Source organism: Gigantopelta aegis, unplaced genomic scaffold (genome assembly GCF_016097555.1).
Source record: "Gigantopelta aegis isolate Gae_Host unplaced genomic scaffold, Gae_host_genome ctg1224_pilon_pilon:::debris, whole genome shotgun sequence".
Lineage (NCBI taxonomy): Eukaryota > Metazoa > Mollusca > Gastropoda > Neomphalida > Peltospiridae > Gigantopelta > Gigantopelta aegis.
In genome coordinates this window covers 143,763-170,100 of record NW_024532761.1, presented here as the reverse complement: position 1 = coordinate 170,100, position 26,338 = coordinate 143,763, and the positions used below count along the sequence as shown (strand labels likewise).

The 26,338-nt window shown below is 33.1% G+C and overlaps 1 protein-coding gene and 1 pseudogene across 1 annotated transcript; one reads left to right on the top strand and one right to left on the bottom strand.

The window, feature by feature from the left end:
* The first annotated feature begins 9,969 nt into the window (after positions 1-9,969).
* Positions 9,970-16,997, top strand: LOC121391030 (tyrosine-protein kinase SRK2-like). The gene is given in 6 exon segments (XM_041522795.1): positions 9,970-10,209; positions 14,827-14,960; positions 15,841-15,885; positions 15,887-16,586; positions 16,588-16,777; positions 16,780-16,997. Coding segments are annotated over 6 exon segments (1,527 nt in total).
* A 1,083-nt stretch (positions 16,998-18,080) lies between these two features.
* LOC121391029 lies at positions 18,081-19,163 on the bottom strand (annotated as a pseudogene).
* Between the last annotated feature and the right edge of the window lie 7,175 nt (positions 19,164-26,338).

Below are 26,338 nucleotides of genomic sequence, written 5' to 3'. Positions count from 1 at the left end.
ATAGATACGATATGTTACTTGTAAGGTATAGTTATGTATCTATATTGTGTTCATGTCTTTTGATGGGGTGTCCATTTAAGGTTTGTTTATGAGTGAGTAGTTGTGATTAGATACTTATGTCACTGCCTGTAGTATTATATCATTATTAATTTTACTGATAATGTATATAGTCTTAACATGTGTGTGGTATCCATAGTTCTATTTATGTCTGTATACTTCTCTTATTTGATTTTTAATCTGATTAATCCATTGCATATGTGATTAATTCTCTCTCTCTCTCTACCACACAAATTCTCTCTCCAGCTTCTTACAAGAGCTTCACGACCACCTGCACGAATTCGATTGAGCAGTGGAAGGAAAGGAGCAACTAGAGGTACCACAACACATCCAAGTGATGATTATAATCCAACATTAACAAAACCATTATTACAACTACCTCTAAAAAATCATTAACAATAATTATATTAACAACACATATTGTGTATCGCACATTTTGTACTTGTTACATACAAAATTAAACTATATCTGATATACTATTCATACAAAATATTTATAATTATGACATTTTATGACATTACGACTTATTTGCTGGAGTTAATTAATGATCTTCTAAACTCAATCAATCTCACTGTTTGTGGTAACCGTCAATACTAATAACAGTTATCAAGCTCTCAAGTTGTCTATTATAAAGAAGTTTATTATTTATATGGTACAAACTTAATTTAGTTACAAGAATATCAAATTATCAATGTTATCACTTTCCATACAGCTAACTCTATTGGTTAACTTCTAGATTACTCCACATTGACACCAACTCATTTCAGACCACACTGAATTAATTATTTCCCAAAAAACCTTTCAAGTTTTATCACAACAATCCATGATCCAACAATAATGACCAATTTCCATTAGTAAGGGCTCTCCCTCACACTTCGGCCAACCACAGTCTTAAACAAACTCCATATTTATATAATCATTTTACAACTAAACAGGTTGGAGAAGGCAAGTCTAAACTACTTTATAACCAGTGTGTAATTACACTAAACAACATTAGTTACATATATAGATTTATACCATTATATTAAGCGTCATAATTTTCACAATTCACAACCACAACTCCATGTAATGGATAATAACCTTTAACAGTCATGTCACCTTCAACAAAATATTGGTAAACAACTGTTCTGTGTCAACTCTCCTGCACATAAAGGGACATTTATTCTGTACATGGTATTGTCAACAGACAGAAAAACAATCATGCTTTTGTCTAATGTCCATGTACGGCTGAGCACTTTTGATCCACTAATTTCATTAAACAATTCATTGTAAAGTGAGCTGCCATTCATGGTAATCCCATGTTGACTGGACTTGCCATATTTTCTGTATTAAGAGAATATGGAATGTATTTGTTGGAACAATAACAGGTTTATTAACAGGGAAGGTATGTATGCCCTTATAAGAAGTTGCCAGCATGATAAAGTAGTCATTACATACTTGATTACTGAGATCACCACATTAGCATATTTTATCATAATTAAATGATGAATTATGTTCATATGTTGACAGGAGATAATGTAGTTAAAAATAATTGAATACAATTGATGACAGTGCTGTATTTTGACAATATAATTACATTAGATAAAAGTATGGAAATATATAATGTTTGTTGTAGTTCATAAGATATTCTAGATTAACCCTCTATATTGAGGACACTTGTTCTAGTCTCATACTAATACTTTAGTGTATTATACAACCTCTATATTGAGGACACTTGTTCTAGTCCCATACTAATACTTTAGTGTATTATACAACCTCTATATTGAGGACACTTGTTCTAGTCCCATACTAATACTTTAGTGTATTATACAACCTCTATATTGAGGACACTTGTTCTAGTCTCATACTAATACTTTAATGTATTATACAACCTCTATATTGAGGACACTTGTTCTAGTCCCATACTAATACTCTAATGTATTATACAACCTCTATATTGAGGACACTTGTTCTAGTCTCATACTAATACTTTAGTGTATTATACAACCTCTATATTGAGGACACTTGTTCTAGTCCCATACTAATACTCTAATGTATTATACAACCTCTATATTGAGGACACTTGTTCTAGTCCCATACTAATACTCTAATGTATTATACAACCTCTATATTGAGGACACTTGTTCTAGTCCCATACTAATACTTTAGTGTATTATACAACCTCTATATTGAGGACACTTGTTCTAGTCCCATACTAATACTTTAGTGTATTATACAACCTCCATATTGAGGACACTTGTTCTAGTCTCATACTAATACTTTAGTGTATTATACAACCTCTATATTGAGGACACTTGTTCTAGTCCCATACTAATACATTAGTGAATTATATAACCTGTATATGGAGGACACTTGTTCTTGTCCCATACTAATACTTTAGTGCATTATACAACCTCTATATTGAGGACATTTGTTCTAGTCCCATACTAATACTTTAGTGTATTATACAACCTCTATATTGAGGACACTTGTTCTGGTCCCATACTAATACTTTAGTGTATTATACAACCTCTATATTGAGGACACCCCTATACTAAGGAGACAACTTCTAATTTCCTATTGTAAGGATAGATGCTCATATACATGAATATGATATAAATTACAGTACAGATCAACATTATAGGACATAGCAGTACACAATAGTATATAGTATATGTTAATAAATGCAGCTTAATTAGTTTGATTAAAGGGATTTCCTCTTTTGAGATGTCTATCTTCATGTAATCATGTATTAAGTACAATAGTAACACAGAGATGACATAGAGTTTAGGGCATAGAGAATAGACAACAATGATGTAATCCTAATAATCTCTATATATCCTGAAACTACAGGATTGAGTCACTGCAAAGAGGACATTCCAAAGACTTCCTACAATTGGCAGTGGTATGAAGTGTACAATAACATCTAAAACAAGGATATTATTAATAAGAACAATATGTGGCTGGTTCATTCCACATGCTTTATGTAAACAATGTTATTGGAATATATCACATTGTACACATATCTTAGAACAAAGAAGTGTAACACTTTATAAAAGAGAAGAAGTTGTTGACAAGTTATAACCACACACACAAGCCATATCCAATATTTAATATCCAAATATGGAGATAGTACTTCCTCTTGTATGTCCTTATAAGGAACTGGGCACGACCATAATTTGCACAACACGTTATTCATAATTAAATTATGTCAGAATAATTTAGTTAGTATGTCTTTTATATAAATAGTTCACTTAAGTTGTCAGCCCAGTCTCTCCAAGAAAGAAGCAAGCGTATATTTGAGAGAGTTGAGCAGTTAGTAGCATATGGCAAGGTCTGTAAAGATAGAAAGAGAAGTCTAATTTCGTGTAAAAACTTACTATTTTCAAGAAGATAGATTTCAAAGTATGTTGTGCATGTGCTTTAAAATGATAGACTGTTTGCTGTTTGTTGCTCTGATCTTTTGTCCTTTCTGTGTATCTGTGTGTGTGAGAGAAGTAGTCCTAACTCAGTTGATTGCAACTATTTCCTCCATTTTTCAGCTAATGCAATGCTTTGTAAGCAGAGACACTAGACTCACTTTCACAGAGACTATTAGCTTAAATAAAATATTGCTAACATAGAGACTACATAATTTATTTGATATCCCTTACAACAACTATATCTTAGTGCATTACTAACACTGTGCTTGCTTTTTTGCAGAGACTATGTCAATGACGAACTACCCAATATCAAATACTAGTACTCCTTCCAAAAGTACTAGTGAGGGAAGTACCCTTAGCAGTGGCCAGATTCTTCGTAGCCACGACTGCAGAGCAAGAGATATTAAGCGTAGACTTGAGGTTATTCAGAAAAAGATGACCGACTTACAAGAGCTAGGTGTACCCTGTGGTTTCTGCTACATCTCAGCACGTAATACAGGAACCCTGTTTACAATGGGGAACTCTGCTATCACACAAGTTATTGAACAGTCTCGAGACCTCATTCTTCAACAACTGTCTAAAGTTCAAAGTGGGATAACACACCAGGAATATATGCGTGAAGAAAAAGAAATACACATGTTGCTACCACCTCTTCCAGCACCTTTAGATGAGTTATCTTTGCACGATCTACGAGGATTGGTTGTAGGAATTGTTAAAGATTTAGGTCTCAAGTGGTCAGATCCTAAACCTCTGTTTTGGCCAGAGGAGGTCCCGTTTCAGTATCCACGGACAGCACCTGAAGATTTCAAGGTATATTTTAGATACAGTGTGGATAAAATGTTTGTTTACCTTATCAATATGGTACAGTTCATAAAGTATAGTCTGAAGGACAGTTCTATATTTAGGCTGTTGTACCCTTGTAGAGAATGTGACTGTCCTAGTTTGACATTACAGTATGATAACATTTTATGATCTAATATTGTTTTTGTGAAAGGTTACACATATCTCTCTATATCGTGTCATAAGTTACATAAAGGGTTTACAACTATTGTACTTGTATGGATAATTCATCATTAGTGTCAATTAATTTTTAAATCATCTTTTCATTAAAATTTACCATATCTGTAAATAAAGTATATTAATTATTAATCAATTATAAATATTTTGGCACTTGATCATGACTTGAATTACCTTGTACAAACTTATCATAAAATATAACCTCTATATTGAGGACACTTGTTCTAGTTCCATACTAATACTTTAGTGTATTATACAACCTCTATATTGAGGACACTTGTTCTAGTCCCATACTAATACTTTAGTGTATTATACAACCTCTATATTGAGGACACTTGTTCTAGTCCCATACTAATACTTTAGTGTATTATACAACCTCTATATTGAGGACACTTGTTCTAGTCCCATACTAATACTTTAGTATATTATATAACCTCGTACTCTATACTAAGATCGTTTTGCAATCAAAATATCTAAATATGGCATTAAAAACATTATTTTTTACTTTTAATGAGAAACTATTACACCCGCTATCAATAACATAGACCATATATGGAACAGTTGTAAATTATACATTCCATTACTCGGAAAATGACACTAAAGATAATATTTCCTTATCACTTTACAACTTCTGTTTTTCAAGAACTATTTCCACATTTCTTAATATGATGTAATATATATTGGTTAATCTATGAACACTGAAATAGCACTTTGATTAAGTTAGACAGTTCAGCAGTAATCAACTAGGTTGTGTGGTAACGTAAGCAAGGACCAAATATGGTAATGTGTTGTAGACTTAACTTCCTTGTAAAGTTGACATGTGATTTAATATTGGTGTGTTCAGCAGATTCTTGTCTCTTTATAAGGAATAACAACATAATGAAGTGGGCAAGAATAACTACTATTAAGATAACTACTTACCACAGTGACCTACCATTAGTAAGCTAGACTAGTAAGCCTAGGTCACTGGTAAGTACTGATGTTCACTAGTCCAGAGCTTACTAATGGTAGCTATCCTAGGCACTGTGGTAGAACATTACAACATCAATTAAACAAATATGAACCACCTTTTAAAGTTTATTTGATGACCTACTCGTATATTACAAACAAATCCTGAACATGGTCAAAGAATCCATTTTAACAGCGTTATTGTATCTCAACAATGTTACTAGTTTATGCACCATGACCATACTTGTCCACAGAGTACATATGAATGTATATAAAAAATGTTTGAAAGCATTATAGTAAGTAATATGCATATACTGTTAACATACAATATGAGGATTTTAGGATATAATTGTGTGTTTTGTACACTCCCAATTCTTGAATTATCTACTTGAGCATGTTTATCATGTGTTGTATTTGAAAATATATTTCAGCTCTCTCACATACTCTCTCTCTCTCTCTCTCTCTCTCAGTTGTTGGACTAAGGCATTACGTAAAGTCATTCAGTCCATTTATTCATATTATAACTATAATCCAAACACTCATTGTTGGAAGAACACTATTTCAACTGCATGCACCAGCCCACTTCCCGCCAAATTACCCGCCATTGATCTACCCAATATCCCTACTAATATTACCAATATAATAAGCAGTGGGGAAACCCCTGTTATTACAACTAAATTACAACCACCTCAAGATGATGAGGACGAGGAAGTCGATGTGGGTACACCAGAAGAAGAGAACTTCCCGCCTAATCAGGGTGTTAATTATGCTCAAATTGAATTATTAAGAGAGCAAGCAATGAGAGAAGTTATGCCACCCACTCATACTGACGATGTGGATACTGAAAGTACAGATACAATATCTGTCTGTTCAGATCCAGATGCTGAACAGGAGGAAAGCGAAGATCGACACATAGTCAGTAACCCTGTCAGTTATTTTGGATATGAAATTGCCCTTAGTGAGTCCAGTCATTCCTCACCTCGTCCAAGCCACACCTCTGAAAATGATGAAACATTAGAAACCTCAGTTCCCATTTTGCCAGTCACCTCTGAAGCTGGAGGAATCCAGAGCTTACTACAGCCACACCTACTTTATTATGATCCTCGATTATATCCTCATCTTTACCCCATGTCCACAGCGCCCCTGTTATTACAACATAATCTTTTGATGAACACAATTCTATTCATTATCAAGTAGTAGTTCTTCAGATAAAGAAGAGCCCTCTACTAAAATTGAACCAGTTTCTAAAGATAAAGACAATGGATGTGATAAAAGTAGCAGCACTACTAGTCAAACCGTTATCTTTCTCCTTCTCCCTTCCAAAAACACACACCACCTCACACCCACACATAACAACCTCATCTAAAAGACCAACCCCTTATCAGTTACCAAATCGGTTTGACTTCAAGCACACACAATTTGGTTCGTTATCACATTCAGATAAAGAACACCAGAAAATGCATCCATTATCGGAAGCAAAAAGTAGAAAAAAGTAGAAATGGTATTTACATTTACACCACACCCACTACACCTTTGAAATTTATGTCACTCAATTCACGAAAATATCCCAATAAATCACGTGGAAAATCACCAATGGGTGTGGCTGGAGACAGCAGACAGACTAAGTCGACAAAGAGCCTGATAGCTGGAGCACCAGTCTCACCTCACACAGGAGAACCTGTCGTTATGAAAGACAGTGGTTATCATTTACATGTTGTACGACAGTACCAGCTGGGACAACAAACAGTAGTACCAATGCTACAACAACAGCTATGACTGATGTTGAAACTCCACCCACTATACCTCATTCTCCTAGACCTGAAACTCCACCCTCCACAAGTACGAGTGCTCTAAGAGGACCTCGTAAACCACAAGGTAGCATGAAAAAGAGACGAGAATTAGTGTTCCATTGGTACCAATCTCCTGAGGCTCCCATATTAAAACGACCAAAAATGGTTGACTCAGTCTGAACCCTATTACAATAACACTATTTTTGTTCTTCCATTTCTTGATGTAATTTTCTTATACATGCACACACACACACCTCTAAACATTATCTATCAATCGACCATTTTAAATGTACAAATATTATTGTTATATGATGCACCATTAATGAAACCAATATTGTTCAAATTAAATATTGAAAATATAATATTAAAACAGCAAGAGTTCAAATACGTATTACTATTAATACATATTACTATTAATAAACATTACTATTAATACACATTACTATTAATAAACATTACTATTAATAAACATTACTATTAATACATATTACTATTATGAATGCATACAATATCAGTGATTTCTATTATATTAAAAAGACAGCAGAGAATGAGAACAAAGTTTAAATAAGGTAACAGTAATTAATGACATAATATTTAACAAATAAATTCTCATAGCATATCTCATGTGACACAGCATTATTTGTTGTTATTAATCTGTTGTTATATCTGAGTAACTGTTTCGTTGCATTAAACTATCTAATTGTTCCTAAGATAAATAAATGATATTTTAACTTATCTTCAATAATCATTCATACATTAGTTAAGTAAATGTGTATAATAGTCTCATTCCAATACTATTAACAAGGATGGTTAATTTTAAGTTATTTATGATGACAGATATGAAAGAAATTATCAAACCAGTGCAATAAATAAGAGTCCAATTCCCATATCAAAGTTTAAGTCTCATACTCATTCCAATACTTAAATTTTTCCCATATTAGGAGGTGAAAGTGCATGTCTCATTCCTATACTCGGACTTAAAATTTATAGCCTTATTCCCATACCAGTAGGTAACATTCAAATCTAATTCTTACTATAGGTATGCATAATTTGAGTCTCATTCCCATATCACTGGGTAGTATAAGACTGTGAGTATGAGAATCAGAAGTCTTTCAAGAGATTGGATAATAGAATATTGAGCAGTTTGCATTAAGAGTTTACCTGTAGTCTATCAGCAATTCCATCAGACACAAAAAGATGATATTCATCTAAATCATATAAAATGAATCGTTTCCCTAACAGTTGTTTCTCATCAATGTATTTAATAAACTCTTTGATAGCTGCATCGCTACTGTATAATACATTATAATAATAATTATATATATATATATCAATATATGAGAATTATAATATTGGTATATTTAGACATATTACACAAAGAAATGCTTATAGTGGAATCTCTTGTATTGTATTAAAGATGTGCTATTCAGTCCCATACTAATATTTTATACAACCTCTATATTGAGGACACTTGTTCTAGTCCCATAATAATACTTTATACAACCTCTATATTGAGGACACTTGTTCTAGTCCCATAATAATACTTTATACAACCTCTATATTGAGGACACTTGTTCTAGTCCCATACTAATACTTTAGTATATTATACAACCTCTATATTGAGGACACTTGTTCTAGTCCCATACTAATACTTTAGTGTATTATACAACCTCTATATTGAGGACACTTGTTCTAGTCCCATACTAATACTTTAGTGTATTATACAACCTCTATATTGAGGACAGTCCCATACTAATACTTTAGTGTATTATACAACCTCTATATTGAGGACACTTGTTCTAGTCCTGTACTAATACTTTAGTGTATTATACAACCTCTATATTGAGGACACTTGTTCTAGTCCCATACTAATACTTTAGTGTATTATACAACCTCTATATTAAGGACACTTGTTCTGGTCCCATACTAATACTTTAGTGTATTATACAACCTCTATATTGAGGACACTTGTTCTGGTCCCATACTAATACTTTAGTGTATTATACAACCTCTATATTGAGGACACCTAAGGATACTCCTATTGAGAACTTTATATATATAAAATGCACAATTGCTCAAGCTAATAAACATTTATAAATTTTGTACTCAATTGATGTACATGTACATGTACATGAGAATGGAACTTGAAACAAAAGGTTTAGAAAAATGATAACTCTTTACATGATTATACAAATAATAATTATGTAATGATTAAATAAATCAAACACTGGACCTATTTACTTTCTATTTTATAATGACATTCTGCGATAATCCACTACTATGAAAATTCTGACTGACTGACGAACAGAACAACAAATTAATGTACCAACAACTACTTGAGATATTGGAACTGGAATATAGTGCTAAATATTTTAAATTAGTGTAATCTACGTAAATTAACTCACCATCGTAATAATAGACCTTTAGAAACGTGAACCATGTTTAGAACTATGTGGAGGCGTGTCACTACAGATGGTCACCTAAATTTACGGAAGTATCCGGATGTTTTGCTGGGGGCTAGTGACTAGTGGTCGGATCAAAAACGATTTCCTGTGAAGATCGTCGGAAAGAAGGGGAAAAACAGGCAGTTTGTGAACAATCCAAGCTTTCTCTCTTCTTTAGGTAAGCCTCTATAACCAAGTAATTTAAAATCGCTTTTAATCTTGATTTCTAATCCCTCGTCATTTCGTGTTTCTTACAATGAAATTTTTCTTAAATTCTTGTCTTCATAGAATACTTGTCGTCAATGATTCATAATGGGCTGCTGTGGTAGCACAGAAAAGCCTCATCCAAAAACTGGTAGTGTATCCTATGGTCAAAAAGCTCATACCTCAAACCCAGTATCTCCTCATGGACCAGGTGGATATCAGCCTCCTCAGCACACTTCACAACCACCTCAAATGGCCCGAACAAACAATCCCCAACCAGCCCATATGAGCCATGGATATCCCCCAGGGGGGATGCCACCTCAAGTTGGATTCGGTAGTGTACCACAAGTTGGTGTACCTCAAATAGGTAGACCACAATTTAATAGTCGTGGTGCATTGATGTTCATTGGTCTATACCGGTATGAAGCTCGTACGCCTGAAGACCTAAGTTTCGAAAAAGGTTAGTGAAAAGTTTAACTAAAAAAAATTAAGTACACTTATTATGATGTACGTACATGTGATGATCAGATATGTTTTAAAAAATGTGTGTTTTTTAAAGACTCTATGTAAATTATATTGATCTTCCGTATTATAATTCTTGATGTTAGTCTGAAGTATTTCATACTTGGGGTGGATTGTGGCTTATATCCATGGAGATGAATGATACATTATTTACAATCCAATAAAGTCATCATTGCTGGTTGTTTTATGAATGATTGATGACGTTTAGTGTATATATATATAATGTTAAGATAGTTGATTCACAGAGATATCAAAGAGATATCTTTAACACAAATCTTTTATAAAAATGATACTCATTTCAGTCAGATCAACTCACAGTTTTAATTACTGTATGCTGTGCTCAAGTTAATAATGACCATTAAGTCAGTGTTAAACTCTAGCTAGGAATAAGCTAGAGAGAAATGGTTTGTATTAATGGAACGCCTTGCAAATCTGTAAATTTTATCCAAAAAAACTTTAGAGTAGTAGCTATTTAGAACAGTAGTAAACCAGAAATCCCCTATAAAGTGAATGCTGCTCTCCATGACATGTCATATATAATTTTCATATTATTAACAAATGCTTGCAATAACATTCTCCAGCTTCATCAGAAAGGTACATAAAGTGTTGAAAATATTTTTTATAGTAAAAATATAGATTAAGAGGAGACAGCGACAAAGAACTACGATGCCACACCCAAGTTAGGTTAAGAAGTTGTCATAATTGAAATTCCACTAAACTGTCAATGTTAACAGACTCTATATTATATATACAAGGTTGAACTACGACATACATGTAGATGTCATTGTTGCATAGTCTTCACAGTTACTGTAACTTATAACTAATTGTGTATTTAATATAAGGGGATACAATAACTGTCTATTGATAATTGTTTGAAATGAAAGTTACCATCAAAGGTATTGATTGATGACATGTGAAACAAGTAGTTAGGTAGAAATAACCGCACAAGTTTCAGAAAATATAAGACAGAAAAGTCTGGGTATGAGTCCTTAGACTAAAAAGTCTGGGTATGAGTCCTATGACTGAAATCTGAATACAATTATGGATATAGGACACAAACCTGTATTTAATAGTGTGGTCTGAGTTTGAGTCTCTTGAGCAATAGTTTGGGTATGAGTTTATTAAAATATTAGCCTCTTTATGTTGTAAATAGATAGTTTCAACTTTGATGTAAAGTGTAGTACTCTGAGGTTTGGGCATGTAAATATTAAGTTACAAATATGAGTCCTTTGTTGTAGCTTTGTAGCTAATGTAATTGTCATTAGTGTGTGTGGCTGAGACTGTGGTCTCTAGTTATAAGCTTTTATCAGTACTTACCACAGTGACCTAGGATAGCTACCATTAGTAAGCTCTAGACTAGTAAACATCAGTACTTACTACAGTGACCTAGGATAGCTACCATTAGTAAGCTCTAGACTAGTAAACATCAGTACTTACCACAGTGACCTAGGATAGCTACCATTAATGAGCTCTAGACTAGTGGACATCAGTACTTACCACAGTGATCTAGGATAAGATTTAGTGAAATTTCTGATGTCAATAGAGTGTTCTAAGTCATTTCCTTTGGTTGTGATGAACATAGTTGTTCTAAATATAGTGTTACTATATTTAGAACAATCAAATCAAAAGCCCTTAACTAACATTAAGATGGAAAACATGGATAGATAGATAGATAGACAAATGGACAGTCTAGTGGATAAATGATATAGTAAACAAACAACATGATAGTCCTCCCACTCTTATTAAGTAATAAATTAAATACAAAGTCTTTGTTTTGGTATGTGATGTACATGTGAAGACATGTACATATCTGTACTATATAACATGTGAAGGCTTGTACATATCTGTGCTATATAACATGTGAGGGCTTGTACATATCTGTGCTATATAACATGTGAGGACATGTGAGGGCTTGTACATATCTGTACTATATAACATGTGAGGGCTTGTACATATCTGTGCTATATAACATGTGAGGGCTTGTACATATCTGTACTATACAACGTGAGGGCTGGCTTGTACATATCTGTGCTATATAACATGTGAGGGCTTGTACATATCTGTGCTATATAACATGTGAAGGCTTGTACATATCTGTGCTATATAACATGTGAGGACATGTACATATCTGTACTATATAACATGTGAGGACATGTACATATCTGTACTATATAACATGTGAGGATATGTGAGGGCTTGTACATATCTGTGCTATATAACATGTGAGAGCTTGTACATATCTGTACTATATAACGTGTGAGGGATTGTACATATCTGTACTATATAACATGTGATGTACATGTGCTTATATAAACTCCACATGCAAGTAGTATTGCTTCACTACTAGTAATTAAATATTTTTAGAAAAATGATATTGATTTTATGTCTTTCTTTTATTTATATTGGACCACAACATAACATGTCATGTCAACAATAATTTTATTGTTGTACATGACAAGAACAAACAATGAATTTTATTACCCTCTATCACTGGTGCAGTGAGATGGGTGTGTCTGATCTTGTTTCAAAAGCTTCTTTGCTTCTAGAATTGTCTCCTTTACCTTTAATAGCTCCTGCTAACTTATATTTACAGCTGTTGTCTGTAGCGTTGTTAACATTATCAAATTAGCATGTTACCTATAGGAACTATTATAATCTTGTTAAAAGATGTGTCTAGACGCACCTCTATTTAATAACAGACTATTACTTAATTTATTACATTATTTTCACATGTAAATGTGAATTTTAAAAGTAACATCTCCACTCAAATCAAGTCCACACATAACCTTTAGTATGAACATCAATTAAATGTTTGTTAAAAAGTAGTATTGTAATTTAAATACATTATATAGTACATATTATAAATTCTATGACTATAATATAATATTGATATATTGACTGTATCATGTCAGAGTTACCTTGTAATACACCTACAATTGTATGATAACATTGTAGTTAAACTGACAATGATTTTGACTAGTCTTTACAATTTATATATATATATATATATATATATATATATATATATATATATATATATATATATATATATATATATATATATAGAACAGAATTAAAGGACAAAAGAACAGGGCTCTCGCTGTGTTGCTGTTATGAGTTTCACGTGTTATGCGATCATCAGACAGCTGAATACTACTCTATTTACAGGTTGGTTATATAGTATCGAGGTGTTAACTATGTCTTGTCCCTTGAGAAATGTGCTAAATAGTACTTGTTTTCATGTCGGCATTTTGAGACAAGTTCGGATCTTTTATTCAGGGTGGTGGTTTTGTCAGCGTTGATGATAGATAGCTTTTCAGTTAGGCAAGGTTGCACCGCCTTGTTGTGTTGGAGTAGGCTTGTGGCCTTCGGTTTATTGACCAGGTAATTTTGAATTCCTCACCTTCTTTCTTCAATTGCCAAACATACTTTGATAGTTCTGTGCTGTTTCCGTATTTCTCGTATCAACGAACGCAGGCCAAAAATTCCTAAACCTGATCGCCAAGTATTTCCCGAAAAACTCAAGGCTACATAAAATATTCAACACAAACACTGTTAAGGTCAGCTACAGCTGTATGCCAAACCTAACCAACATCATCAAGGCACACAATAATGAGGTCTCAAAGGACACCAGCACATGCATGTAGAAACCCTGCAACTGCCGAAAAAAAGACCTCTGCCCACTAAACAGCGAATGTCAGTCCAACAACATCTACAATGCAGAAGTCGAAAACATGAGCAGAAATGAGACAAAGGTGTACATAGGCCTAACCAAACATGCCTTCAAGCAAAGATATTCCAACCACATGCAATCAATTAGGCACGAGAATGGAGTAAATAGAGTAGTATTCAGCATAACGCGTGAAACTTGGAGTAACAGCAACACAGTGAGAGCCCTGTTCTTTTGTCCTTTAATTCTGTTCTAACCCACTTTGTCTAAACAACATCGAGCACTCTTCAACAGACTTAGATACTTCAGTATATATATACATGTATATATATATATATATATATATATTGGTGAACAAAACTTACTAGTTGGTTTAATATTAAAGGAATTTACTCTGTGTAGTATACTGTTATTATGTAATAGTAATGTTCTCAGTCATAGTGAAGTAATGTGTGCACTTTAAGTGTTTTGAGTTTCATTTAAGTGGTTTGTTAATGTTGGGAATTATAGAAATTTGCATGTTTATATAACTGCTTTACTCTCCCTCCCTCCCTCTCTCCCTCCCTCCTCCCTCTCTCTCTCTCTCCCCTCTCCCCCTCTCCCCTCCCTCTCCCTCTCTCCTCCCTCTCTCTCTCCCTCTCTCTCTCTCTCTCTCTCTCTCTCTCTCTCTCTCTCTCTCTCTCTCTCTCTCTCTCTCTCTCTCTCTCTCTCTCTCTCTCTCTCTCTCTCTCTCTCTCTCTCTCTTCTCTCTCTCTCTCTCTCTCTCTCTCTCTCTCTCAGGTGATCAACTTCAAATTATTAATAATAGTGATGGCGACTGGTGGCTAGCTCGCTCTCTTAGGACAGGACGTGAAGGATATATACCTTCAAATTATGTTGCTGCTGTAGAAAGTGTTCAGGCACAAGAGTAAGTATCACATACTTAATATCTGTTCGTTAATAGTAACAATAATTCCATCAATGATTTGATAACCAACAATTCTATATTACATTTCTCATAAAACACACCCACTGGTACAGCCGTCCATTTATCTAACTGTTTGTCCATCTCATCCATCATCCATCCATTCACCTTACCATCCATCCATCAATGAAGTCACACATTATGGAATGTCTATTACTAGCTCACAAATTGTAGCATTACCTTAACAAGACACACTGATAATATTCATAGCCTAAACAGTCCCTTGTGGGATGATCAGTTTATGTTATGCACTTAACAGTTGATATATTTGTTAGCTTTTAAGAAGGAAGATACCTGTTGACTTTATCATAACTATGACACACTTGTCTATTATATTGTGGGAGTTATATTTAATGAATATATATAATACAACATGCATACACATATATATATATATACTGAGTATCTAGGTCTGTTGAAGAGTACTCAATATCGTTTAGACAGAGCAGGTTAGACCAGAATTGAAGGACTAAAGAACCGCATAACGCATGAAACTCGGAGTAACAGCAACACAGCGAGAGCCCTGTTCTTTTGTCCTTCAATTCTGGTCTATATATATATATATATATATAATATATATATATATGTAATACTGCAATGTATTGTATACATTAACTGGCTAGACTAAATTATTATTATACTGAAGTGGACCTTCTCATAGAGAATACTAGTCCTGTACTAATACTTTAGTGTATTATACAATCTCTATATTGAGGACACTTGTTCTAGTCCCATACTAATACTTTAGTGTATTATACAACCTCTATTGTATCTAGTATGCTGGTTACATTTATTATTATTCCTTTAATTCTTCTCATTGTAGATGGTTTTTGGTAAAATCAAGCGTCAAGATGCGGAAAAGAAACTCCTTCAGGTGGAAATCAAACTGGTACTTATCTCATTCGAGAGAGCGAGAGTCAACCTGGACAATACTCCCTCTCCGTGAGGGATGGGGAATCTGTAAAGCATTACCGCATAAGGAAAGTGGACACAGGAGGATGTTATATTGCCCCACGTGCAATGTGTAATTCTCTTGACGACTTGGTCCGTCATTATCAACGAGATGCAGACGGACTTTGCTGTCGTTTGACGATACCTTGTCCAAAATCTGATCAACCAGTCACAGCTGGCCTTTCTTATAACACAAAGGATGAATGGGAGATTGAAAAGACATCAATTAAACTTATGAAACGTCTCGGAGCTGGACAGTTTGGAGAGGTGTGGGAAGGTCTGTGGAATAACACTACTCCTGTGGCTGTGAAAACTCTCAAACCTGGAACAATGAGCCCACAAGATTTCTTAGCCGAAGCTCAAATCATGAAAAAACTTCGTCATGAAAAACTCATTCAGCTTTATGCCGTGTGTACACATGAAGAACCTATCTATATTGTTACTGAATTAATGAAGAACGGTAGTTTACTCGATTACTTGCAAAAGGGGGAGGGGCGTCATTTAAAACTTCCCGAATTAATTGATGTAGGAGCACAGGTTGCCAGTGGAATGGCTTACTTAGAAACCCAACATTACATCCATCGTGACTTGGCGGCTAGAAATGTTTTAGTCGGTGAAGGCAATATTGTTTAAAATTGCCGATTTTGGTTTGGCAAGGTTGATCAACGATGACGAATATTGTGCCCGTGAGGGGGCTAAATTCCCCATCAAATGGACTGCCCCAGAGGCAGCTTTGTACAGTCGATTTAGCATCAAGTCTGATGTGTGGTCATTTGGTGTTCTTTTAGTGGAATTAGTTACCCACGGCCGTATCCTTATCCTGGTATGACTAACGGGGAAGTCTTAGCTAAAGTGGAACAAGGTTATCGTATGCCTATTCCACCTGGTTGTCCGGAACCACTGTATCAAATTATGTTGGATTGCTGGAAAGCTGAAGCTGAGGAGCGTCCCACTTTCGAGTATCTCCGTTTTACACTTGAAGATTTCTTTGTGTCTGCAGTTGATACAGCATATCGCACTTTAACGTAATGACATGATTTTAAAGTAATGTTTTATTTCAATTTTCTCTTTTCTTTTTTGCTTGAGAGGGACTTAGTGTTCTTTTTTAAAAAACTGATACTTTTCAGTTAACATACTGATGTTTGTAATATTTGGTAATTTTGTTAAATTTAAATATTAGAATTATTTAAAACATCTTTTTGTATTATGTTTGATTGCTGTATTAATAATATGCAATGTGATGTGTTTATTAGACAGTCATTATTTTAAAATTATGTTGTTTTAAAAAAATTGAAGTTAATATTATTGCTCAAATAAGAGTCGGGTGTAGTACAGTGCTCTAGCTGTCACTGAAGTTAAGGGTCCTTCTTGGTGTAACTTCTATGATGATGGACATCACTATGTGTCATAAGGTTTTGGTTAGGGTTGTTTAGGTGATGTCATTATATATGATGACATCATTATGTGTCATTTAATGTGATGTCATCATAGTCAAGTTACACACCCAAAGTTGAGCAACACCAAGTCGGAACATTTATATGATGGGTGACTCCTGTTGGACTTTGCTCCCTCTAATATTATTAAAATCTATATACCCTTTGTAACAAGATCATGTTATCTCTGTGGAACACTTCCCTTCTAATTCTAAGTAATTATAATAGCCACCCTTTATAGCTGGTTGGTTCTTGGTGTAACTTCACTCTGATGACATCATTAAATGACACATAGTGATGTCATCATGTATGACACCCTAAACCAAAACCTTATGACACATAGTGATGTCATTATCATAGTCCAAGTTACATCATCATAGAAATTACACCAAGAAGGACCCCAAGGCCTACATTATGCAGAAAGTCCACACCTACTCTCCTAGCCAATCTTTCATTAATATCATTTTCTATTTTAGTAAGGTACTGTCCCACTAAAATGTTTTCAAAGATTAAACAAGACCTATTCTACCAACATTCCATGTCTAGTCTCACTCTCAATTTATTTCTATCATTAATAATTATGTATCATTTTTTCCAATAAATTTTCAAGGAATTAAACACAACATCTTGATTAACAATATTCATAACTTCGTTGATGTCCCACAAGTTATTGGGTTTATTAAACAGCAGCTGCTTGAGTTTTGATGTATTCCTGGACAACATTCCATGCTTCTGTGTCAGTACCAATGTCCTAGAAAGATACCATAAATGTTCTAATTTTATGAATCTCTCAAAAAAAATCAAGTAATTTAAACAAAGCTAAATTCTAGGAGGTGTGGTCACATATTATTTATACTGGACACTTCAGATTGTTATAGTGATTCCGGTAAGCTTATTATCTTCACTGATATCAGTAGAGGGAGCTAAGTCTCATCACAAGTATCCAGATAGGAAACTTAATAATATGCATTAATAGAATACCTTGACTACAACACAACTGCACTTGACAAACCTTTCGTGGTTTTCCATCTCTATCAATCTTACATAAACCAACCCATTCTCCTAGTTCTTCTTTATCTTCTACCTATAATATATTATATGACATCTAATAAAGTTACTAAATATATTATTGTAACATCTATACAATACCCTAAGTATAATGACCTCTCTCTATACTGGGGACTGTCCTTAGTCCTTAGTATAGAAGTGTCCTCAATATAGAAGGTGTGTCCTTGAATGTTGCCTCATAAATAAAACAGAATGCAAATCAACCTTATAGTTGGGCAGAGCTAACCACACCCACTAATCAGTCAGATCGTGGTGCATGTAGATTTAATCAATGGCAACATACATACACCACACCTCCTCCCTTTCTACACATTATTATCAATAATACCTTAAGAAGACTAATTTGGTGTTCATTACACAGTGCTTCTACAAGTCTCAAATATCCAGCTTCTGAACAATTCTTAGCTACCACACATAAGAATGCTTGACGTCTAATGAAAGAAAAACCATAATAATAGTTGAATGACAAATAAAAATTCATGGCATTGCTGATCAACATGACCCTGTAACCAATCAAATTTCAGTATTCACATGTGTACAACAGATCATAACCTATTACTTTAATCTTAAGTATAAAAAATCTTTCTTACTTGTCTAGAGCTTTCACAGACTCTCGTAGTCCTCTAGCAAGTCCATCATGTTTCAACGATTCTTTGAGTACTTCTTTCATTGCTTCTTTGAGCTTCATGCCCTGAGAAGCATCATCTCTAGAAACAACAATACATTAGAAGATGACAAGTACTACTTTTAATCACAGTTTCCTTCTGATAGAGACTGGTCTGAAACCCAGACTACAAGCATACAAGTCTGAGGCATAGGCGATGGTATACCACATATCCACATTAAAAAAATTAACTACGACTGTCTTGTCAAAAATTGAAGTCATATCCTCTATAGTTTTCATAATTATTATAATTAGGTATAATGCTATAATAATGGATATTAGTGATTTTTAATGGTCACTATAGGGTGGCTAGGTAATATACCAACCAACCAACCAACCAATGAAGGATCTACACAACTTAACACGAAGTACGTAGTTATAATTGACATGTGACATACCCTTCCGCCGCCATTTTTTCGACGGTTTCCTCACTAGGAACGAGAAAAATATTGTGTAGATAATAAAAATACTCTTATCTTTCTTAATAAATAACGCTTACTAGAGACCATTACAGTACGATGAGAGTAAAACTTACATGATATTCTCAGGTATATTACACGACCAGTTACAAAAAAAATCACACAAACACGTGGTATTGGGCAATGTTATACGCATGCGCATCAGTGCAAAATTAATATACGTGTACAGTTATACACAATAATCGTATGAATTTTATATATTAATTATAACCCAAATAAATAATAAAAACAGCTTAATTTCAGGCATGAATTTTCAGGGTTCAGTCTATGGTCTCAATAATTCAACCCTAGTCCAATGATGACAGTGTATACCAACTACACATGAGAACAATGAGAAAACAAATAGAAATTGGTGTTGTTATATATCTATATATTATATATATATTATATATATATATATATAAATATATATATATATATATATATATATATATATATATATATATATATATATATAGATATACTATATATATATATATATATATATATATAATATTATATAATATATATATATATATAGATAATATTAATATATATTATATATATATATATATATATATATATATATATATATATATACTCATTCTTATAACTAGTAATTGTACAACAATAACATAATTAATTTAGTAAAACTCCACTCTGTGCTCGTTGTTGTTGTGTCAGAAAATAACCACCGTAGTGTTATGACCTCATTATTGATAATACTCAATATATAGCTATTATATAATGTCATTGTGTAAGTGAAAATTGGATTGACACATCTTACTATCTTAAAGGTGCTATTAAAGGAATTCCATATTACTCAAACAGTTTTCCTAATTCTCTGTCTTGCAGCTGTCACTATACTAGCGTACTAATACAATGAATGATTTAGTCTGGCTAGACCACTGATTGAAGAAGATTATTCAGTCTACTGAAGTCACCAGAAGACTTTGTATCTGCCTATATTCTTATTGGTACAATGATAACAAGTATGGATATTGATTTATTAGTGCTATTAACCTCGTTGTTACTCACAATGACCTCATATTATTTATTTAGTCCTTTCCTTAGCAAGAAATATTTTAAACAATATAATTCATTCACTGAAGATAAAAAGACTCATTGGAACACTCTTCCTGGTTCAACAATATCTTCATATCACTTTGTATCATAACATCAATGGGATTGATATTTGACTCAACGCTAAAACAAAACTACTTCAGCTTTTTTGGCCTCAAATATTTTGCACTGGCTTCTAATTGGCGATTTCATAATAATCATGTCACATAGCTCTCTGCGCTGTGACCGGCCAATGATATTTCATCATATTGTTAGCGTTTGCCTCGTATATATTTCGGTGAGACTAATGAAAGGTCGCTGGATAACGCTTTATTTATACCGTTTGCTATCTCTAGAAGCATCAACTCCTTTCTGAGTCTTCGCTGGCTCATTTGTGAAACTACTAGTCCGTCAAAACTGTTGTTTGTACTTGCAAATGTTATAATGTCAGTCACACATTCATTCTATCACGTATATTTACTATACCATTTCTCTGGCGTATGTTTTTTGATATAGTTGGTGATCCCTCCTCGGAATATTCGTCTATTTATGGCACAGTATTTTGTGTGTCACTAAACATTTTATTAGATTGCGTGAACATTTTTTGGGCTTGTCGAATCGTCAATGCTTGGTTGGATGTCATCAAAAAAAGAAAATTCAAAAATCATTACTAATTATATATTATATAGTTACTGTTTTTAGTTATAACGAGAGAGAAATATTTAAGTTGATGATAATATCATTAGTGTATATAATATCATTATCATAATAACATTAATATTGTTATAACAGTCACAGTCTACTGGTAACTTTCAATCTTCAAGTAATCTTCTTCGTCTCTCCTCAGCTGAGTGTCTGTTACAACTTAATATCCTTGATGCTCGTTCTTCCTTTGAGTCCAACCTGGTTAGTAACTTTGCTTCCAATAAAGATTATGAGATTTACCGTTACATCCGCGATCTTTCTGGCAAAGCTCACATTCCTTCTGTGATGCTTCATGACTCCATTGTGGCTGACAATGCAAGGGACATTGCCAACACTTTTAATCAGTTTTTCTACTCAGTTTTTAGCCACTCTTCTGTCACTACTCCCTTTCCACCTCCATATTTGCCCTCCAATTCTATTTGCTCAATTGACATTTCCATTCACGACACCTTTGAGGCTCTCTGCTCTCTTAACATTAATAAGGCTTCAGGTGGTGATGGTATCCCCCTGTTATTCTAAAGGGTGCTGCTACTGCTCCTCCTTGAGCCTCTTCATCACTTATTTGACACTTGTAGCAAACGCTCAGTTATTCCTCTTGAGTGGCGTCGTCATTTTATTACGCCAATATTTAAATCTGGTGACAGGTCCAAGGTTTCAAACTATAGACCTATTTCATTGTTGCCTTCTGTTTCTAAGCTGTTCGAAAGACTCGTGTTTGACAAAATGTATGAGTTTCTCTCTTCCTCCTGTCTCTCTGCCTCACAATTTGGGTTTATGAAAAACCGTTCTACTGTCAAGCAGTTACTGATCTACACATACAAGATTCTTCAGGCTTTTGAACTAAACCAACAGTATGATTCAGTTATGCTAGACATAAGGAAAGCTTTGACACTGTTTTCACATAATCTCCTTCTTTCAAAACTCTGGGAAGCTGGTATCACATGGTTCCCTGTGACTTTAGTCATTCTATTTAATTTTCTCTACTCTCTTTTCCAATAATTTACCAAAGATCACTTACATTCTTTATTCACTTTTCATTTTGCTGATCACTTATATTTATGCATTATACTTTAAATTTCTTTCTTTCTCTTTCCCTGGGTATCAATAGATCTTTTTGATAGCCCTTCAAGTAGTTGCTTTGATTAATTGTTGCATTGTTTTCATTTACTTCGTTTTGTACCTCCTTGTAAAACATAAATAATATAATAATAATAATAATAATTGGCGATTTCATAATAATCATGTCACATAGCTCTCAACGCAGTAACCGGCCAATTATATTTCATCATATTGTTAGCATTTGCCTCGTATATATTTTGGTGAGACTAATGAAAGGTCGCTGGATAACGTTTTTTTTTATACCGTTTGCTATCTCTAGAAGTATCAACTCCTTTTCTGAATCTTCGCTGGTTCATTTGTGAAACCACTAGTCCATCAAAACTGTTGTTTGTACTTGCAAAAGGTATAATGACAGTCACTTTCATTCTATCACGTATATTTACTATACCATTTCTCTGGCATATGGTTTTTGATATAGTTGGTGATTCCTCGGAATATTCGTCTATTTATGGCATAGTATTTTGTGGGTCACTAAACGTTTTATTAGATTGTGTGAACATTTTTTGGGCTTGTCAAATCGTCAATAGTTGGTTGGATGTCATCAAAAAAAGAAAATTCAGAAATCGTTACTAATTATATATATAGTTACTGTTTTTAGTTATAACGAGGGAGAAATATTTAAGTTGATGATAATATCATTAGTGTATATAATATCATTATCATAATAACATTAATATTGTTATAACAGTCACAGTCTACTGGTAACTTTCATCGTCTTAATACTTCAATTTTTACTACATCCTATGGAGGTGTCTTGGTAGTTGATAGTCAATTAATCTCATTAGTATTGCACGGACGCTGTATTTGGGGAAACACTACTACATGATCATAACTACAGTGTCCTGAGTGTTTGTATTCTTATGACCAGCCTCCAAATGGTCTATTGATATACTCTAAATTATATCACGACAGCAATCACTTAAATAGCAATGGCTGAAAAAATTTCTCTTCTTTAAAATTTAATGAATCCATAAAAGTAGTTTTATAATTTCAAATTTATTCTAGGACCAATGATCTTCTGTTTTAATCAAGCTTGCAGATAAAATTTGAAATGCTTAGTATGTTACAATTTGGAAAGCTTCTCAAACTTGAGTATCATCCTTTAAAAAATAAGATGCAGTGTCATAATTCATTAACATGATCATGCTAATAAAGGAATGCATATATATTGTTTAAAGTGATAGTGATAAAACCTTTTACAGTCACATGTTGTTAAAGTGTATATACACGTGGTATACACATAACTTATGAATAGCACTTGTGCTCCCCATGTACTGTATTTGCTGTGAATGGCAACCTCCTTCGCTGAACTAGTGATCAAATTAAGTGAAATTAAACTATAATAATGCAATGACCTCCATAATGTTATGACCTTATTGATAAGACTCAATATATTAACTAATGTTAGTGTATTGATAATACTCAATATATTAACTAATGTTAGTGTATTGATAATACTCAATATATTAACTAATGTTAGTGTATTGATAATACTCAATATATTAACTAATGTTAGTGTATTAATAATACTCAATATATTAACTAATGTTAGTGTATTGATAATACTCAATATATTAACTAATGTTAGTGTATTGATAATACTCAATATATTAACTAATGTTAGTGTATTGATAATACTCAATATATTAACTAATGTTAGTGTATTGATAATACTCAATATATTAACTAATGTTAGTGTATTGATAATACTCAATATATTAACTAATGTTAGTGTATTGATAATACTCAATATATTAACTAATGTTAGTGTATTGATAATACTCAATATATTAACTAATGTTAGTGTATTGATAATACTCAATGTATTCACTAATGTTAGTGTAAAGGTGAAAAATTGGATTGACACATATCTTTGTTACTATCTCAAAGGTGCTATTAAAGGAATTTCCATATTGCTCAATTAATTCTTCAGCTGTCACAGTACTAGTGTACTAATACAATGAATGATTTAGTCTGGCTAGACCACTGATTTGAAGATTATTCAGTCTACTGACGTTACCAGGAGACTTTGTATCTGCCTATATTCTTATCAGTACAATGATAACAAGTATGGATATTTGATTTATTAGTGCTATTAACCTCGTTGTTACTCACATTGACCTCATTTTATTTACTTAGTCCCTTCCTTAGCAAGAAATATTTTAAACAATATAATTCATTCACTGAAGATAAAAAGAATCTTTGGAACGCTCTTCCTGGTTCAACAATATCTTCAATATTACTTTGTATCATAACATCAATAGGATGATATTTGACTCAACGCTAAAACAAACTACTTCAGCTTTTTGGCCTCAAATATTTGCACTGGCTTCCTAATTGGCGATTTCATAATAATCATGTCACATAGCTCTCAACGCAGTAACCGGCCCATTATATTTCATCATATTGTTAGCATTTGCCTCGTATATATTTTGGTGAGACTAATGAAAGGTCGCTGGATAACGTTTTTTTATACCGTTTGCTATCTCTAGAAGTATCAACTCCTTTTTCTGAATCTTCGCTGGCTCATTTGTGAAACCACTAGTCCATCAAAACTGTTGTTTGTACTTGCAAATGGTATAATGTCAGTCACTTTCATTCTATCACGTATATTTACTATACCATTTCTCTGGCGTATGGTTTTTGATATAGTTGGTGATTCCGGAATATTCGTCTATTATGGCATAGTATTTTGTGGGTCACTAAACGTTTTATTAGATTGCGTGAACATTTTTTGGGCTTGTCGAATCGTCAATATTTGGTTGGATGTCATCAAAAACAGAAAATTCAGAAATCGTTACTAACTATATATATAGTTACTGTTTTTAGTTATAACGAGGGAGAATATTTAAGTTGATGATAATATCATTAGTGTATATAATATCATTATCATAATAACATTAATATTGTTATAACAGTCACAGTCTACTGGTAACTTTCATCGTCTTAATACTTCAATTTTTACTACATCCTATGGAGTGTCTTGGTAGTTGATAGTCAATTAATCTCATTAGTATTGCACGGACGCTGTATTTGGGGAAACACTACTACACGATCATAACTACAATGTCCTGAGTGTTTGTATTCTTATGACCAGCCTCCAAATGGTCTATTGATATACTCTAAATTATATCACGACAGCAATCGCTTAAATAGCAATGGCTGAAAAAATTTCTCTTCTTTAAAATTTAATGAATTCATAAAAGTAGTTTTATAATTTCAAATTTATTCTAGGACCAATGGTCTTCTGTTTTAATCAAACTTGCAGATAAAATTTGAAATGCTTAGCATGTTACAATTTGGAAAGATTCTCAAACTTGAGTATAATCCTTTAAAAAATAAGATGCAGTGTCATAATTCATTAGCATGATCATGCTAATAAAGGAATGCATATATATTGTTTAAAGTGATAGTGATAAAACCTTTTACAGTCACATGTTGTTAAAGTGTATATACACGTGGTATACACATAACTTATGAATAGCACTTGTGCTCCCCATGTAGTGTCACAACTGTATTTGCTGTGAATGACAACCTCCTTCGCTGAACTAGTGATCAAATTAAGTGAAATTAAACTATAATAATGCAATGACCTCCATAATGTTATGACCTTATTGATAAGACTCAATATATTAACTAATGTTAGTGTATTGATAATACTCAATATATTAACTAATGTTAGTGTATTGATAATACTCAATATATTAACTAATGTTAGTGTATTGATAATACTCAATATATTAACTAATGTTAGTGTATTGATAATACTCAATATATTAACTAATGTTAGTGTATTAATAATACTCAATATATTAACTAATGTTAGTGTATTGATAATACTCAATATATTAACTAATGTTA